Raw genomic sequence first — 19,052 nt, 5'->3', positions numbered from 1 at the left:
AGGAAACATTATTTCAGAGATTTTCATGTGGACTAAGAGAATTACACATATTCCCAAATCTGGCAGCAGGTTCTCTAACCATTGCAGAAGGATGGAATGGAACAGGAAAAGTTTTACAGGAAGAAAAAGAATAGAGAAAACAGAGGTTTAGAAAGACACAGGTGAGCTGGGCAAAGTGGTGTACACCTGTAATCCCAGCCAATTTAGGAGGAGGATCAAAAGTTCAAGGTCAGCCTCAGCAATTTAGCAATGCCCTTAACAACTTAATGAGACCCTGTCTGAAAATAAAAAATAAAAGGGCGTTGGGAATGTGTTTCAGTGGTAAACCACCCCTGTGTTAAATCCCAGTACCAAAAAAAAAAAAAAAAAAAGACAGTTGAGTAAGTAGCAGAACTCTGATCATGTCTGCCTCTATTTAACTGCACACTTCAAAGTCAGAACCAGTTTCATGGGCTTGTGATCTGTATAGTCAGTCACACAGGGTCTGGTGCTTAGAAGGGTACAGAATGTGGTTTAATGCTTGAAATTCTTAATGTTTTAAAAAGACCATGAAAGGGCTGGGGTTATGGCTCAGTGGTAGCACACTTGTCTGGCATGTGTGAGGCACTGGGTTTGATCCTCAGCACCACTTAAAAATAAATAAAATAAAATAAAGGTATTTTTCCATCTACAACTAAATAAAATAATAAAAAATAAAAAAGGTCATGAATATCATGAACCTGTCCTACTAACTATCTTTTCACTAGAGGGCCAGGATAGTGGTTTATGGTTTCAGGGACAATGTACATGGACAACTGCTAACTTAAAGGACTGGCACTAAAAAAGACGACTTTTAATCAAGCTGAGGATCACATATTTGCAGTACTTTAATTCCGAAGTTAGCCAAATGCTTAGTAAAAGCTGATTTAATTAAAAAGTGAAAGCCCTAATAAGAAATACAAAATGTTATTTCCTTTTCCTATTTTTTTCTCCATCACATTCTAATAACAGACCAAAAGGGAATATTAGTAAATAAAATACCTGAATCTTATCTAATTGACTTTCCATTCTGAAACCCTTGAGATTGTGGTTTACCTTTGGTTTTTTGATTTGATACATGAGATCTCACAGTAAGCAAAGCAACATTCCCACAAAAACCATCTCTCTGAAATTTGAAATCACCAATGACCTGATTTAATTAAATCACACCCTTTCTAGATCTTTTCATTTCTGTTCCTGCTGACTACAGAAACAGCTAGTGTCTTTTCTTGGGAGCTGAAAGGCTGAAGTTGATGAACTAAGTTTTTCCCAGGCTGCAATTCAGGTTTGTATTTCTGTAGGCCAGAGATGTTTCCCAACCCTTAAAGCCAGATTGACCCCACATTATCCATTTTGACCTTTGGATGCCTTATCTGTCACCTTTGGTTTCTGACAGCAGTTGGAAAGGCAGAAGGCAGAGGTCCACTCTCCAATGAACAAAGGCTTGCTAAGTAAAAGAGATGATCTGTGGGCACAGATAAGGTCTGAAGAGAAGGTGGTAAACTCATCCTCTGTTTCAGCAGCATGTGCAGGACTGCTGCCACTATAAAAAGTGAAATGTCATCTAAAGTACTTTCTCTGCTTGTGATTTAAACACATATCTTCATTAAGAAAGCTGGCTGGGGGCTGGGGATATAGCTCAGTTGGTAGAATACTTGCCTTGTATGCACAAGGCCCTGGGTTCAATCCTAAGCATCACACACACACACACCAAAAAAAGAAAAGAGAAAGGCAGGCAATCAACCATAGTGAAGCCAGTATACTACTATGGCCTCCTTTCTCCATCCTGCCTTGCTATTTCTGTTGTTTTCTTTTTTCCCCCCCTTTCCGGTAAGTATGCTACAGACCTCTAGGGATACTGACTAGATCAGCTGGTGATTCAAATTAAGAGACTTAAAAACATACACTCTTTTCTTTTATTCTATAACTCTCATAGCACCAAAGATGGAAATTTTAGAATTTAAATGGCATATTCCCTAAAAAGTTCATCTCAATTTTTGTAAAACATGTTCATTTTAAATAGGATAAGACAATTCTAACTTTATTAATCTCTACAAACTAATATATTTGATCATATTTTATTTTTTTGTGGCACTAGGGATTGAATCAAGGGGTGCTTTATCACTGAGTCACACCCCCAGTCCTTTTTTGTTTTTTATTTTCAGACAGGGTCTCACTAAGTTGCTTAGAGCTCTGCTAAATTGCTGAGGCAGGCCTTGCAATCCTTCTGCCTCTGCCTCAGGAGTTGCTGGGATTGTAGGCACGTACCACCCAGCCCAGCTTTGATCAATCTTTTAAAATTTCATTAGCCACAGAGCACTATGGAAAATCTCAATAATGCTTAATATGTCCTAAGAAGAAAATAAAGAAATGTTTAAGGTCTGAGTTAATTTGCTGTAGGACCTTAACTAAAGTAGGTTTGTTTGCTTATCTTTTGGCTCTAGAGTTCTCTAAGCCTAAAATGGTGATGATTTTAGAATAAAATGAAAATGTGAGCAGCAAGCCTAAATGCATAAACAGTACATATATACTCAAAGCACCTTGGGATAATTAGCTTCTTCATCTTAACTATCTATTATTTCATACTATTATTTCATCTTTCCTTTAGTTCTAGTCAAACAGATTATAAATCAAGCATTTTTCACCAGTGCTTAATATTAAACAGGGTCTCAAATAGCAATGACAATAATGACAGTGAGGATCAACTGAAGATAAATTGTATTTACCTTGATTTTATTTTTTATAATTTCAGTAACATTATACAAATTAATTACTAAAATTGCTGGTGGCAGTACAGTATACAACTAATAAGCAAGCTAATAATCTGTATCAAAAGCCCTAAAAATATATAAATCTTTTGGTCTAGTAATCCCAGTATTGAGCTTCAAGATACATATATTTTTTTAAGGGACACATGTAATGAGTTAGGCACAACAACATTCACTGAGTCTTTGTTTATAACTGCAAAAAACTGGACACAATCAAAATGTTCAGTAGGACAGAATGTGAAATAGTTCAATGGAAAACAAATGACCATGGGCTGGGGCTCCATGGTAGAGCGCTTGCCTTGCTTTGATTCTCAATACCACATATAAATAAATAAAAAAAATAAGGTTCGTTGACAACTAAGTATATTAAAAAATAAAAAACAAACCAAAAAAAAAAAAAAAGAAAGAAGGAAGGAAAGAAAACAAATGACCAGTAAAAAGGATATGAAAGAAATGCATTTTAGGACAATGGCAGGATGTTTACAATATGCTAAAGTGAAAAAAAAAATGAGGTTACAAAGCATTAGACACAGGACAATCCCATTTTAAAAAGCATACACATACATAGAAAAAAACCTTTGATAGTATTAACAGTAAATATTTTGCAAGATAAGAATAAGAGTAATGCTCTCCAAGGGGAGAAGAAACAACTCAGTATTTTCTGGATTTTCCATATTAAACATGCTTATCAGCAATTATTTAAAAGTAACTGCCAGGTATGGTGGTGCTCGCCTGTAATCCCAGTGATTTGGGAAGCTGAGGCAGGAGGATTTCAAGTTTGAAGCCAGCCTCAGTAACTTAAGAAAGTCCCTAAGCAACTTGGTAAGACCCTGTCCCAAAATAATACATTAAAAAAGGGCTGGGGATATAACTCAGTGGCAAACCATTCCTAGGTTAAATTCCCAGTACCCAAAACAAACAGCAACAGCAAAAAACCCCAAACCAAAAAAACCCCAGTGCATTTTGCTTTGTTGATTAGACCATTTTGATTTTAAGAAACAAAAACAAAACAAAAAACCAAGTTCCTCACCCAGGACCTTCCACCACCCTCCCACCCCCCCCAACCCCCATACCTGGGATTGAACCCAGTGGTGCTTAACTATTGAGCAACATCCCAAACCTTTTTATTTTTTGAGACAGAGTCTCACTAGTTTGCTTAGGGCCTCGTTAATTCGCTGAGGCTCACTTTGAATTTGCAATCCTCCTGCCTCAGTCTCCCAAACTGCTGGGATTACAGGACTGTGTCACCACTCTGGGCAGGACAAGATGAATATGTGTGGTAGAGAATTGAAGATACTAACAACTTTACTATGTATGGGGGAAAACAGGTTTTTAAAGAGTCAAGAGGATTCTTGACAGGCATAGTGGTGTACACCTGTAATTCCAGTGATGTGGGAGGCTGAGACAGGAGGATGGCAAGTTAGAGGCCAGCTTCAGCAATTTATCAGGACTTCAGCAATTTAGCAAGACCCTGTCTCAAAATTAAAAAAAAAAATTAAAATAAAAAGGGCTGGGGATGGGGCTCAGTGGTAAAGTGCCCCTGTCTTCAATTGCCAGTACCACCCTCCCCAAAGTCAAAAGGATTTTCCATTTGGAAATTTCTCCCAAAATAATTTATAAGACTGCCATAAAGAAAAGCATTGACACTCAATATTTTTTAATTTTAATTGACAAAGAGACTAGTCTTTATTTTTAATAGTCTTTATTAAATTTAGTCTTTATTAAATTTTTCTATTTGTTTTTTCCATATTTTTTATTGGTGCATTATACGTAATGGTGGGATTCCTTGTTACATATTAATAAATGGACATAATATAATAATATAATTTGGCCATTACCATTGAGATAATATGTTTTTTAAAGCATAACTTTCGCATAACGAAAGCTTATGGGAATTTCACATAAGCTTGTGGGAATTTCACCAAGCATTTAAGATGGCAATAAAATAAAGAAAGAAAATTCTGGGAGTGTGGATTATCATAACTGAGACTGAGAGCCACAGGTGCTCTCAACACACTAGTGGCCAGAACTAAAGTGGGTTCCCAACAGATAAAAGCAAGTACTTTCAAAGAAGTAAGCAATACAAAAGTATGTTTAAAACAATGGTCTTTCCTCTTTAGAGATAGCCAGTGAGAGTTAATAGTCCTCAGTTTTTCTTTAACTTTGAAAAACAATTATAATGGGTTTAAATTCATTTGGTTAGAACCACTAAATGGAAATAAATAAGTATTTTTAAATATTTTATCTTATCTAGTCTCACTTTGCCATTTCTTTCAGCATAGGAGAGTTATTAAGGCATAAACAAAATTTTTAGTAGTTGCAATAACTTTATTTTAACTTAATATCATATTAAAGTATCATCTGGGCTTAGTGTAACATGGCATGTACAGATAGTTCTTAAATTTTATTAACTGATACAATCACAGGCACACTATTAATGTAAAGGACTGCCATATCCACTAGAATGGTTTTAATATATATTTGATTTAGAAACTGAGGAGCTGCAGATTGCCTACATAGAATGCCAAACCAGGCCATTAAACTGGTAACCAAACCAGTAAGAACAAGGAAAAACAGCAATCAGCACACTCTTCCCCTTATAGCTCATTCTACTAAAAATAATACAAGCCTTCTGTGCCATGGGCAACACTTTGCCTACCAGATGATGCTGATGTAATAATATCTAGAGCTAAGCACCTGGAGGAAGCAGAGAATGAGATTTTGCTTTAGATTACTTGAATGTTTGTGTGTGTGTGTGTGTGTATGTGTGTGTGTGTGTGTTTGTGTGTGTTTTAACCATAAAGCTACTAACAGATAGTTTAATGATTTCGGTTCTTATGTTGCCTGTGGGGATTTTGCATTGTTCTCCCAGCCACCAATAACAACAGATTTGCAAAATTGGCAGCCTGCCTAAATAAGCTATGTAAAGTCTGCAAACTCTGCTTACTATACTATGTACACAGTGGATATTAGATTAAAAACTATGCCCATTCTCAAAACATGCTCATGACAATTTTCTAAGGAAAAAAAAACTTTTTGGATTTGCCTTGTCATAAATGATTAATAACAGTTATTACTTGAAAACTTTCTCTTTATAATATGGCTATAACATCTGCAACAATAGTCTCCCCAGCCCCTTTTTAAAACCATAAAGTATCCTATACCACTATTTAGATAAATCAAGACATTGAAGAGGGCCAGAAATAAAGCTCAGTGTTCTAGAGAAAATCCTACTTCCATAAATCCTTTTCTATTTCTTTTTTTGTGGTATTAGGAAGAGAACCCAGGAGCATTCTCTGAGCTGCACTCTCCAGCACTGTTCCTCATCCACCTCTCCCTTCAGAAAGAAAGATGGGCTCTCACTAATTGTCCAGGCTGCCCTTGAACTCACAATCCTCCTGCCTCAGCCTCCTCCATTACTGGAATTACAGGTTTGTGCCCTGGTCTGGCTATAAATCCTTTCATTTTCTTCTTTTTTAAAAATACATTTTATTTAGTTGCTGATGGTCACAATACCTTTATTTTATTCATTTTCACGTGGTGCTGATAAATAAGTGAGATCCTATCTCAAAATTACAAATAAAGGCCTGGAAATATAGCTCAATAGTAGAGAAACACAGGCATAATCCCCAGTGCTAGGGAAGGAGGTGGGGGACAGAAAATGAGGATGTTCAAGGAATGGGATATTTTAGGAATTAAGTGTGATATTTTTTTACTGGGGTGAAGCTGATCAAATGAAATATACCTAAATCACCTGATCAAAAGGATTTCTTTTTTTTTTTTTTTTTTTAAAGAGAGAGTGAGAGAGGAGAGAGAGAGAATTTTAATATTTATTTTTTAGTTCTCGGCGGACACAACATTTTTGTTGGTATGTGGTGCTGAGGATCGAACCCGGGCCGCACGCATGCCAGGCGAGCGCGCTACCGCTTGAGCCACATCCCCAGCCCCTCAAAAGGATTTCAAAGAGGTTCAGTTTCACTCATTGTTTAAAGCTATTATTTCACTCATCTCTTAGAAAGTTTACATTGAGAATTCACATCCCCCCATCAAAAAGTTCTCAAACTAAAGGTCTGCATAAAAATTAAGATTATATAATTATAGGAAATTAAAAATTTCAATGTTTATGAAAACTGGATAAAAATCACCATCCAGAGAAACACATTAGTTTAAGGGGACACACAGGACAGAAGAGGGTCCTGAAAAAATGACATTTCTCTTAAGAGCTCTCGAAGTATAATTACTTAAAATCAGTTAAGAAAAGTGATTTAGCTCTCATTGATTTAGCTCTCATGGAGATCAACTGGCTTTTACTATACAAAATTCAGAGAACAACACAGAGATGCACAGACAAGATGCTGAGCTCATAAACTTGACCAACCTTTTGCTGGGGTGATGAAGAATGCTTAACATTGCAAAAAGATAAAGTTGTCTGTGGAATAAACTCTTACACAGTTATTACAGAAGATAAGCAATATAAATTCCACAATTAGGGCACTCAGGCTTGAAATACCCTACTATGGATCATGAATAATGATGTGAATCTTGAATAATAAATATTAAGCGCAGATGATAAAAGTAACAATCACATTGAAAAATTTTATTAGTCTTTCTTATGAAACATCTTATTTGATCTCCACAGTCCCTTGAAATGAGGCAGATGTTATCTGCAACATAAGCAACAATCTGGACCATTTAGCTCTTATTTAAAAAATAATACAACTGTATTTCTTCTCTGCCTAGACACCTAAACTGTTAGAATATTTTTAAAAGCTTACAAATTGAATGTGCTGGTGCATGCCCATAATCCCAGTAAAGCCAGAGGATGAGGCAGGAAGATCAAAGTTCAAGGCCAATCTGGGCAATTTAGTGACACTCTATTTCAAAATAAAAATAAAAAGGTCTGGGGTTGTATCTCAGTGGTAGAGCATCCCTCCTTTAAATCCCTAGTACTGCCCAAAAAACTAAAAAAATAAAAATTTAAAACTCTAGAATTGGTTAATACTAATGTTTCTCTTTGAGAGTGATCAAGTCTCTAGATTTTGTTGCTTTATCAGATATAATGAATACAAAAGAAGGGTTATAGCCCTTCTAAAAACAGATTAATACAAAAACCAAAATTTGTTAAATTCACACAACATGCAAAAGGGAGATGGTCCTAAATTTGCCCTTTGTGTATAAGGCTCGAAATTTATTTACAAAATCATTGGCTATGTCCTTTTCAAATCATTGGGACACCTAAAAAGGCCTTGGTTCTTAGCATATTTCTTCAAGTTAAACATAACTAAATTAGTGAGAGCAACATCCTGCTTCATTCAACAATACAAAGCTATCTCTAATCCTATTTGAAACTAGTTAGGATATGAATTTTCTTTTCTGCTTTCACTTTAGAAATTCAGAAACTATGTGATAAGTTCAGAAATTATGTGACAGCATCTATATCGATCTTCTTTAGCCCTAAGGCAGTTTAACACATGGTAACTAAATAATGCAATTTTACTGGAAAGGTGTGCGAGAAATGATCTGTAAAAGTTTGAGTCCCTCAATTACTTCCAAGGTCCAAAAGCTCTTTTGAAACAGACCAACAACTTTAATCATGTGGCTTTGGGCAGTAGTTTCTCAGTGTAAGTTTAGAAAAATTGTCCAGTTTCCGAAGTAAGCACAGGTGAAAAAGCTGAATAGCAGAGGCGGGGGTTGTGGCTCAGTGGTAAAGCACTTGCCTAGCATGTGTGAGGCACTGGATTCAATCCTTAGCACCACATAAAAATTAATAAATAAAAAAGGGTATTGTGTCCATCTACAACTAAAAAAATCAAAAAATAAGCTGAATAGCAATAGTTTAGGAGGGGGAAAGCCACTATAGATTTATCGAAAAGAAATCTTGACTGGAGCACATCACTGCCTCACCATTCCTGTTCATCTTCATTGTGCAGATTTACTCTTCAGTTAACCTAGTTAAGCATGATTTCAAGAAAGCCAAAGGTGACAGCTCTCCCTACTTGTTTCCATTTCTGCTCTATTGACTTGAAAGGAACACAAGTGTGGATAAAACCACAGAAACTTATCATTAATAATGAAAACACAAATATACCTTTATACCCTGAAAGTAGGTCATTAACCTTTGAGGCCATAACATCCAGAATATTCATACTACTTTTTAAGGCTATATTCTCCAAGGATCAGAAATAATCACAAAAACGATATTAATTTAAAATCAGAGAAATATCTCATGCCTCTTTTATTTTGATTGAATCGAGGGCCTTGTACATGCTAAGCACTCACTTTACCACAGAGCTACACCCCAGCCCCTAATGCTTCTCAAAAAAAAAAAAAAAAAAAAAATTAAAGAGAGAGTGAGAGAGGAGAGAGAGAGAGAGAAAATTTTTTAATATTTTTTAGTTCTCGGCGGACACAACATCTTTGTTGGTATGTGGTGCTGAGGATCGAACCCTGGCCGCATGCACGCCAGGCGAGCGCGCTACCGCTTGAGCCACATCCCTAGCCCCTAAACAACTAATTTTAGAGTACAGAAAAAAGGGAAAAACTACTCATTCTATAAGTTAGACATAAGGTAGACAAGGACATCACTAAAGATTCAACAAATATTTGAGACAAATGCAAAACATTAAATATTAGTAAACCAAATCTAGCAGGATATTAAATAAATACAAAGAGAGTGTAGCTCATGATTCAACTTTAGCAACTCAATGTCAGTACGTTACTATAAAAGGGAAAATATTATTTTAATAAATGTCAGGAGTATTTAATAAAATTCAAAAACTATATCAAATTTAGAATCTTTGTAAATTAGCAACGGTATAAAATGCCCTCAACTTGACAAATGATCTCTACCATGAAGTATACTTATTTACAAAACAAAAACAAGAGAACAAGACAAAGCTCATTTGGTAGAGTGCTTGCCTTGTATGCATTAAGGCCTTGGGTTCAATCCCAGCACCACCAAAAAAAAAAAAAAAAAAAAGAAAGAAAGAAAGAAAAAATATATATTATATATATATGATTTATAGTCAAGTAAGAGCTCAGCAAGGTGGTCTGATAAAAAAGCAAATGTGAAAAGCCACATTGGCAATGGCTTAATTAGAAAATGGTATGAATCATTCCCTAACCCTAACAACAAAAACTTTATAAAATGAAAATGTCCATGAATATACCGAATACAGAATGTATTTCCTACCATGTGAGGAAAACTAGAAAAAGTTAAATGAAGGACATTGAAAAAGCAATGAATAAAATACACACCATGTTTCTCAGTGGGAAGGCTCATTTCATAAAGCTGTTAATTCTTTCCAAAATGCATTCAGTAAAATATCAATCAAAATTTCAATAGGATTTTTAAAAGTCAAGCTGATTCTAAGACTTACCTAGAAAATAAAAATAGCTAAGACATTAAAACAACAACAACAATGATGTAGCTCTTGCCATTAAAAGGTATCAAAATATCTACTAAATCTGTAAGTAAAAATGGCATGATATTGCTGTTTGTTTGTTTAGTAGTGGTACTGAACAACTGGCACTCTACCACAGAGCTACATCCCCAGTCCTTTTTATTTTTTGAGTGAGGGTCTCCCTAAGTTGCTTGTTAAGTTGCTGAGGTTGGCCTGGAATTAGCACCCTCCTGAATCACTGGTATTACAGATATGCACCACTAAGCCCAGTGTGGTATTGGTATATAAACAGAAAAAATCAGCAACATAATTTGAGGATACAAAAACAGATACCGAATATCTAAAAGAAATTTTTTTCTTTTTTTTTTTAACAGGGAAAAGGATATTGGAAATTTAACCAAGGGGTGCTCTACCACTGAGCTACATCTCCAGCCCTTTTATGAGATAGGGTCTTGCTAAAGTGCTCAGGCTAGCCTCAAACTTGTGATCCTTCTCCTACCTTTGGAATCCCTCTGATTATGGTCATGTGCCATAGCAACCATTTATAAGAATTTAATATATAATATATATGGTATTTAAAATTAGTGAAGTAAAAATAGATTAAAATACATGGTATTTGAATAACTTACAAACTATTTTGGAAAAAAATGTTAAGTTCAATTCGTACCTAACAGTATAAATAAAAATAATTTACAGATGTTTTAAAGAGCAAATATTTTAAAATGTAAATGTAATTGAAAAAATATATAATACTACATTCATAATCCTGGGAGTGGATAAGGATTTTTTAAAGCAAGATACAAAACTCTGAAACCATAAGCTAAAATACTAACAGATTTGACTATACAAAAATTTGAAACTTTTAAATGAAATGCTGGGTTAAAATGCAAGCAAAAAGCGGCTGGAGTTGTAATTCAGTGGTAGAGAGCTTGCCTAGCATGAGTGAGGCACTGGGGTTGATCCTCAGCATCACATAAAAATAAATACATAAAAAAAAGGTATTGTGTCTATCTACAACTAAAAAAAATTTTTTTTAAAAGGCAAGCAATAGGGGCTGTGGTTATGGCTCAGCAGTAGAGGGCTCGCCTAGCAGGTGCGAGGCCCTTGGTTCGATCCTTAGTACCACATAAAATAAATAAAGGTAGTGTGTCCAACTACAACTAAAAAATAAATATTAGAAAAAAGGCAAGCAATAAGACAGGAAAAGTATTTTTGTCTTGTATTCATAATATACAAAGAATATAAAAAAGATAACAAGGGAGTGCATCTATCTTAGTGGTAGAACACTTGCCTAGTATACATGAGGCCCTGGATTTAATCCAAAGGAAGGAATAAGGAAGGAAGAAGAAAAATACTAATAAAAAAGTGATCAGAAGTACAAACATGCAAATCACAGATGAAAAATGAAAAAAGACCAATAATAATATAAAGAAATGCTAAACCTCAATAGTAATAAGGGAATTATAAATAAAGTATTTAAGAATAGGGACTCTGGGCTGGAATTGTGGCTCAGGTTGTGGCACTCGCCTATCATGCGTGAAGTACTGGGTTCGATCCTCAGCACCACATAAAAATAAAGATATTTTGTCCACCTATAACTAAAAAAATAAATATTAAAAAAGAATAGGGGCTCTAGAGTTAGACTATGTTTGCATACTGGCTATATAATTTTAAATTTATAGGTTACTTAATATCTTTGTGTCTCTCACCTGTAATTGAGGATATTAAACTCATAAGATTACTAAGACAGGAGAATGAGATAATATGCATAGTGCTCAAAACAGTATCTCTCAGAGAATAAGAGCTCAGTAAAAAATTAGATGCTAGTTAATATTGTTAATTACTATTACTAGGGTTGATAAAGATATAGGGAAAGACTGAATTTCCAGGGGGTGCTTAACTACTGAGCTGCATCCCCAGCCTTTTTTTTTTTTCTTTTCCTTTTTGGTACCAAGGATTGAACCTGGGGGCACTTAACCATTGAGCCACATCCCCAGCCCTTTTTTATATTTTATTTAGAGACTCTCGCTGAGTTGCTAAGTACCTCGCTAATCTGATGAGGCTGGCTTTGCACTCCTGATCCTCCTGCTTCAGCCTCAGGAGTTGTTGCAGACTTTTTTATTTTAAGCAGGGTCTGGCTGTTACCTAGGACCTTGCTCAGTTGCTGAGGCTGGCCTTGAACTTGTGATCCTCCTGCCCCAGGCTCCTAAATTGCTGGGACCAGAGGTGTGTGCCATTGCACCAGGTTAAGGTACACTCTTGTATCTAGTAAAGCAAACTGGCAAAGACTTTTTAAAGAGCAATATGGCAGTATTCATCAAAATTTTAACATATACATAATATTGAATGAAGAAATTCCACTGCTAGAAATTTATATATATATATAAAAAAAAAACATTCAAGGGGCTGAGATCATACCTCAGTGGTAAAGCATTTGCCTAGCACAAACGAAGCCATGGGTTCCCTCCCCAGTAACACACAAAGAAACACACACACACACACATTCATACATAAAGACACAGAGATACACATACACAAAGATACATATTAGGACTTTAAGCACAGCATGTAAGAGTTCAGGATACTGAGAAGGGAAAATGCTGGTTCTAGTTTCAGTTCTACCAATAGTAAGCCATGTAGCTCAGTGCAAATTACTTCATCATTATGATTTCTCTAGTTAATTGCCCTATAAAATGTGGATGATGACTTGCTCAATCTACCTCAGAGGAATACTTTAAAAGGGTAGTGGTCCCCAGACCAGCATCATGAACATCATCTAGGAACAAGTATCTATCCATACCCAAATTGCAGAATCAGAAACTCTGGAGGCTGCAGGCAGCAATTTGTGTTTTAACAAGCCCTCCAGGTAATTCTGTGCAAGCTTAAGTTTGGAGAAGAGCACTTGTGAATTTACTTGGACAACTACAAAATTAAACTGAAAGAGCACTAGTATTATAACTAAAACAAAACAACATGAAAGGGAATATTTTGCATAACCATCTCAATATGCTTCTCTATTATTGAGCTTACTTAGAAAGCACAAATGTACAGGCAGGAAGTCAAAATCACTTATGAAAACAAATAAATAAATACAATTACTTTAGGTCAAGGATGAAAAACACAAGGTAACAAATCAGTGTCTCAAGTGCCTAACTTCTGAGACGTTTTTTTCTTTTTGACACTAGGTCTTACTCTGTTGCTCTGGCTGATGAACTTGTGATCCTCCCCAACTTCCAGGTGATTATAGGTGTAAGCCACTGTGACTGGCAAGTTCCAAGATTTTTTTTCTTTTTCTTTTTTTGTACTAAGAACTGAAACCTGGGGTGTTTTACAGTTGAGCCACATCCCCTGAATTGCTGAGGCTGGCCTTGAATTTGTAATCCTCCTGCTTTAGCCTCCTAAGTCCCTGGGATTTGGGGTATGAACCACATTGCTTGGCCCTAATAATTTTTTTTTTTTTTTTTAATGATGATGAGCTGGGCAACACTATAAATGTCATACAAACATGACATCTAAAGTTATACTAATAAATAGTTTCAAAATGAATTTCATAGCAAGAAACAGCAGCAAAAAAGACAAAAATATTCTGAAACACTTTAAAATAATTTCTTCTTTTTCTTTTTGAACAAAATTTTCTTTTTCTGAAAATTCTTTGAAAGTTTAATCTATTTAACAGTAAAATCCATATAGCAAATACATTTTTTTTTTTTTTACTAAAATTGAAGATGTTGGCAAAGATAATTCTTAAGACAGTCAAGTCTCAAAAGTGACCTTGTAACTACTAAGACAAAATATCTTTTTTCTTTTTGGTACTAAGGATTGAACCCAGGGGTGCTTAACCATTGAGCCACATTCCCAGCCCTTTTTTTTTTTTTTTTTTTTTTTTTTAATTTAAAGGCAGGGTCTCACTAAATTTCTTAGGGCCTTGCTAAGTTGTTGAGGCTGGCTCTTTGCAATCCTCCTGCCTCAACCTCCCAAGCTACTATGATTACAGGTGTCCACCAGCATGCCCAGCAAAATATCATTTTTATAGTGGTTAGGAACACTGACCTAAGAAACAGATCAGGATTCTAAGGAAAGTTTTGTCACTTACTAGCTATATGGTCTTGAGCAATTACTTCTTTAAGCCTCAGTTTCATCATTTATAAATAGAATTAGTTCAAAGAGCTAGTGTAAGGATTAAGTGAGATATATTAAATTCTTAGTACAGTAACAAGTGGTCAATAAATGTTAGCTATTATTGTTAATTTTAATTAACTTGCTTTTGTGCAGGGATTTAAAGTTCACAAAATGTTACCAAATATATATGATGTCTTATGATCCTATCAGTAAAAATTATTCACTGTACCCCCACTGATAGTCTAAGAAATCAAAGTAAAATGATTTACCCAAAGATACTAATTAGTACTAAAAGGTACCTGGACTTGTTTGATTACACAGGAAATATAATTCAAAACCCTCCCTCTCCCCCACTCCCTCCAAAGCTCAGAAGCTCTGCCTTTAAAACATTTTGGGTTATGGATGCAGCTCAGTTACAGAACATTTGCCTAGCATGCATGAGGCCCTGGGTTCAATCCCTAGAACTGAACCAAACCAAACACACACACACACACACACACACACACACACACACACACACTTTTTTAACTGTCAATAAATATTCACGAGATTTATTATTTTAATCACATAGTCTATGGCATTAAGTACTTTCACAATGTGCAACCACTGCCACTATTTACCCCCAAATTTTTTCATCTTCCCCAAATGAAACTTTGTACTTATACCCTCCCCATTAGCTTCAAAACCACCATTCTATTTTCTTGTCTCTGAATTTGACTATTCTAGGTAACTTATATGATTGGAATTATACACTATCTGTCCTTTTGTGTCTGGTTTATTTCACTTAGAATAGTGCCTTCAAAGTTCATTCCTGTTGTAACGTGTATCAGAATTTCCTTTTTTACAAAGCTGAATAATATTCCATTATATGTATATATCATATTTTATTCACCCATTCGGCCATCCTTGGACATCTGGGATGTTTCCACTACTTTTTAAAATGTATTTACTTATTTGCCATATTAGGGACCGAACACAGGAGAATGCTCTTCCACTGAGCTACATCTCAGCTCTTTTTATTTCATTTCAAGACAAGGTCTTGCTAAATTGCCCATGCTGGCCTTGAACTTTGCAATCCTCCTGCCTTAGCCTCCTGAGTAGCTGTAGTTGGGATTACAGGCCAGCACCACCATGCCTGGTACTTTAAAAAAAACAAAAACAAAACAAAAAAAAAAACCTTTAAAAAGTATTGTTAACGGATTTCTTTGAGATTGGTTATCCTGTTTCAGATTATTCACTCCTTTCCTTCTCTTTCACCCCACTTCCACCCCTTTTAAAGGAAAAATGAGAGTTTATTTTATTGTGCAGAAGGCAGTAAAAATCACATTTTTCCTTTTGCATATGCTAATTTGGGGGGGGCATCAGGAAAAAAGCTGAAATTCAAATGAATTTATTTGGGAGAACAAGACAGATAATTAAAATAATAAATTAGGTGTAAGATATCTAAAAATCACTTTACATGCTACTATACAGACTTTCAGTGAGTAAAGGATAATGGAAAGTTTCTGTTGGGACAATAAAAAGAAAAAAAAAGAGTTCTTCAGGAAGGAGGGGGACAGTAGCCTCATTTAAGTGCTGGGAGCATAGAAAAATCTCAGCAGGTGACTCCTCTGAAGACACTCTGGAGTGCCAATACAGTAACTCTGACCAAAGTGCTGCTATCTAAAGTAACCTTAAACCACTCTACTGGTTTAAGGATGTAACTTGAATAGGTGGTGTTCCTCTACTTTGAGCTTTATAACTGTGAGCTGAAATTAACCGCAAGCATTAGCACACACTGTCAGTTCCCACAAATAGCTAAACCACAACGGAAGGGAATGGCAACTCTAGAGACTTCAAAAACAGCCAGGGTGGCAGCGCACACCTGTAAAGAATCCCAGTGACTGGGGAGGCTGAGGCAGGAGCATCGAAAGTTCAAGGCCAACCTGGGCAAGTTTTAGGACCCGGTCTCAAAATAAAAATAAAAATAAAGAAGGGCAGGTCAGTGGGGGTGCACGGTTGGGTTCAATCCAAGTACCGTGCGTGAGCACGTACGTGTGTACACACACACACACACACACACACACACACACACCCCTCAGAGGAACCAACCAGTGACGGTTTAAAGATGCACAAGAATCCTGAACTTCAGTGAGTCAAAGAACGCATCCAGGCTTGAGTATTCCCCTACCCCAGTTAGTAGCTCGTACTAGTAAAAAGGGCAATAAAAGAAAAACAGCCAAACTACCGAAAACTAGTTTTCTAAAAGAATTCTAATGTACAACCACTGGGGTCAAAGAATGAAATGCCTTTTTTTGTGTGTGGACCATCTGTAGCAGAAACTTAGTCTCGCACAAATTTACTTTAAACAAACAAAACCGGCCACCACGGGAGGTTTGTCACCAACTGGACTTAGCAAGTCCCTGAGTTTCCGGCCGGTTATTCCGACTCTACCACCTCCTTATCCCCAACTACCAGGTGCCTTACGGCTAGGCTGTCACTCGGTCGCCACAGACTTCTTTGGGACTACCCCACTTTCAGCTTCCCTCAAAGTTCTACAAAATCCTCCCAAAGGATTCTTCCACCCAACCCCATTCCGAACACTATTGTCTCCAAGAGTAACCCAACACTTCCACCCGCCACTCTACTCCCGGACGCGCAAGACCTCCGAGCACTCAGGCTGTGCTTTCGCCCTCCCTAGCTAGTTCGCTCCCCAGAATGCTGGGGAAAGCAGCGGCTGAAAAGCAAACTTTCCGAGCGTTCGCGGCGGCGCAAGGGCGCGCGTCGGACTCACAGCTGGTTGATGGCGTTCTGCGAGATGACCGCGTTGGCGGAGAAATAAGGGATCATGTCGGGGCCACAGAGGCTGCAGGTGCAGGCTGGGGACGCCTTACTCTCCTGGACCGAAGTGCTCAGGGTCATGGGACCGACTCAAGGCGCATAGCTCTGCATGGTGTACCCCACTGGGCTCCACCACGAGGCGCTGGAGTTGGACTCCGCCGAGCCAGAAAAGCTGGCTCCAGGCGGCTGAGCTGGGCCCGCCAGGTTGCTTGGAGGCCGCCGCCGAAGCCCTGGGGCTCGGCTGTGGAGTCTAGGCTGCCGGGCTCCGCCAGCAACCTGCCCCCACCCGCGTCCGGGGCGGGGCCCCTGGGCGAAGGCGGGGCGGATGGTGGGAGGGCCCTGAGAGAGCCGGGAGGGTCGGCCTGGCCGGCGCCCCTCCCCGGAGGTCGCTGCACCCACACGGATCCCATAGCGTGCGCCTCAGGGCCTGCCCTACAAGTAGCCGCCCCAACACACTGCTGCTTGGGTGCAGGATTGTAGCAAGCAGGGGATGTGTGAGAAAGGCTCACTTTTCTCTAAGGGGCAATGTTTCAACAGAAAAGTCCTGCTTCTTCGCCAGCTCCATGCATTCATTGTAGCTCAAACAAATCCATTTTTGGAATAATCTTAAAAATTTTAAAAGCTATACATTCATAAATGAAACAAATACTTATCAATGGCTTTCTATGTGCTGGGAGAAATTCAGTGGTTAAATTTTTAACTAACCGTTGAAATTATGGTGGGGAAAAAAGAAAATGCTATCTTACTCTGTAGATAACCCTTGGAAATAAATTTAACCCATTAGGTACCATTGTCTTGTATATAATTGTAAACTTGAGGCTTAATGGGTAAAGAGGACTTTTCTTGTCATCCCTCATAGAGATTGTAGCTGTACAAATGAATTACTTGTGGACATTTAAAAAAATAGCTATGCCCAGACTGAACCTTAGAACAAATCAGAATTTTTTGAGGACGGGATTTTATTTTATCTTATCTCTGGGAGGGTACTGTAGGGAGCCTCTGTGGCCCCATATACTTAGGTATATTTGAATTTTTCACAACAGACATGTATTTCTGGATCATTCACATAAATTTATTTTTAGAAGGCCTATAGGGTCCAATTGAACCAATCCAAACTTTCTATTTGAGGATGGGATTTAAATATCAATATTTTCAAATCTCCCTCTCTCCTGGGCTGGTGATTCCATCCTGTAACCACAGCTGAGAAGGCAGGCTAGAGCTTATATCCTCACTTTTCAGACATGGAAACATTCAGGGTCCAGGCAGATTAATAAATAAGGTCACTTGGACAAGAACCCAGGTTTTATGACTCCTGATTTAGAACTGTTACCACCAAAAGGTATTCTCTGATGCCTTTACAGGCTTAAGTCTTTACTATGTTTCTTCAAACTCACTGAGCAGTGCCTTTCATCTGACCAGCAACCAGCTCTTTGTAAAATGAGACTCTTCTCTCTCTCCTGCATGCAATGTAGTGGCATACAAAAAGGGCTGGCACAGTGCAGGTACTCAATAATTAGCTCTCTTATCTCTTGCACGTCCAGTCTCATGATGCTAGAGTAAATATTTTCAGGCATCAGTAATTTTAGCATTTATGAATACTTTACTAAAATAAATATCAATGAAGCTGCTTTAGGAATCCAAAAGCCAAAAGTGTGTGTGTGTGTGTGTGTGTGTGTGTGTGTGTGTACACTAGGGATTGAACCCAGGAGCACTTTACCATGAAGACACATCCCCAGCCCTTTTTATTTTTTTGAGAAAGGGTTTAAGTTACTCCGGCTACCCTTGAACTTGGAATTCTCCTGCCTCAGTCTCCCCAGGAAATAAAATTACAGGTGTGCACCATTATGCCTGTTCAGAAATTAACATTTTTTAAAAAAAGTCTTCATTAACCAATTAGAAATGGGTCACTTTAAGACTAAAAATT

General features: G+C 37.3%; 1 protein-coding gene and 1 long non-coding RNA gene across 9 annotated transcripts in view; one reads left to right on the top strand and one right to left on the bottom strand.

Annotated features, from left to right (window-relative positions):
- Ssh2 (slingshot protein phosphatase 2) overlaps positions 1-19,052 on the bottom strand; it is a 254,003-nt gene that overhangs the window by 99,211 nt on the left and 135,740 nt on the right. The window contains exon 1 of one of the 7 annotated variants that reach the window (XM_077800948.1): positions 17,082-17,509. The exons of 5 other annotated variants lie outside the window; for them this stretch is intronic. In XM_077800948.1, the coding sequence (XP_077657074.1) occupies positions 17,082-17,209 (128 nt within the window). In that variant the 5' untranslated portion in view covers positions 17,210-17,509. Of the gene's footprint in view, positions 1-17,081; positions 17,510-19,052 lie in introns of those variants that run through there. One more of the 7 variants, XM_026388907.2, reaches the window with a different exon arrangement.
- LOC113182825 (uncharacterized) overlaps positions 1-19,052 on the top strand; it is a 122,724-nt gene that overhangs the window by 59,479 nt on the left and 44,193 nt on the right. For both annotated transcript variants that reach the window (XR_013343973.1, XR_003300794.2), the window contains exon 5: positions 6,061-6,217. This is a non-coding gene — a long non-coding RNA (uncharacterized LOC113182825). The remainder of the gene's footprint in view (positions 1-6,060; positions 6,218-19,052) is intronic.

The sequence above is a fragment of the Urocitellus parryii genome, chromosome 7 (assembly GCF_045843805.1).
Source record: "Urocitellus parryii isolate mUroPar1 chromosome 7, mUroPar1.hap1, whole genome shotgun sequence".
NCBI lineage: Eukaryota > Metazoa > Chordata > Mammalia > Rodentia > Sciuridae > Urocitellus > Urocitellus parryii.
Note: the sequence above shows the minus strand (reverse complement) of the source record. Positions and strands in the feature narration are given on the sequence as shown.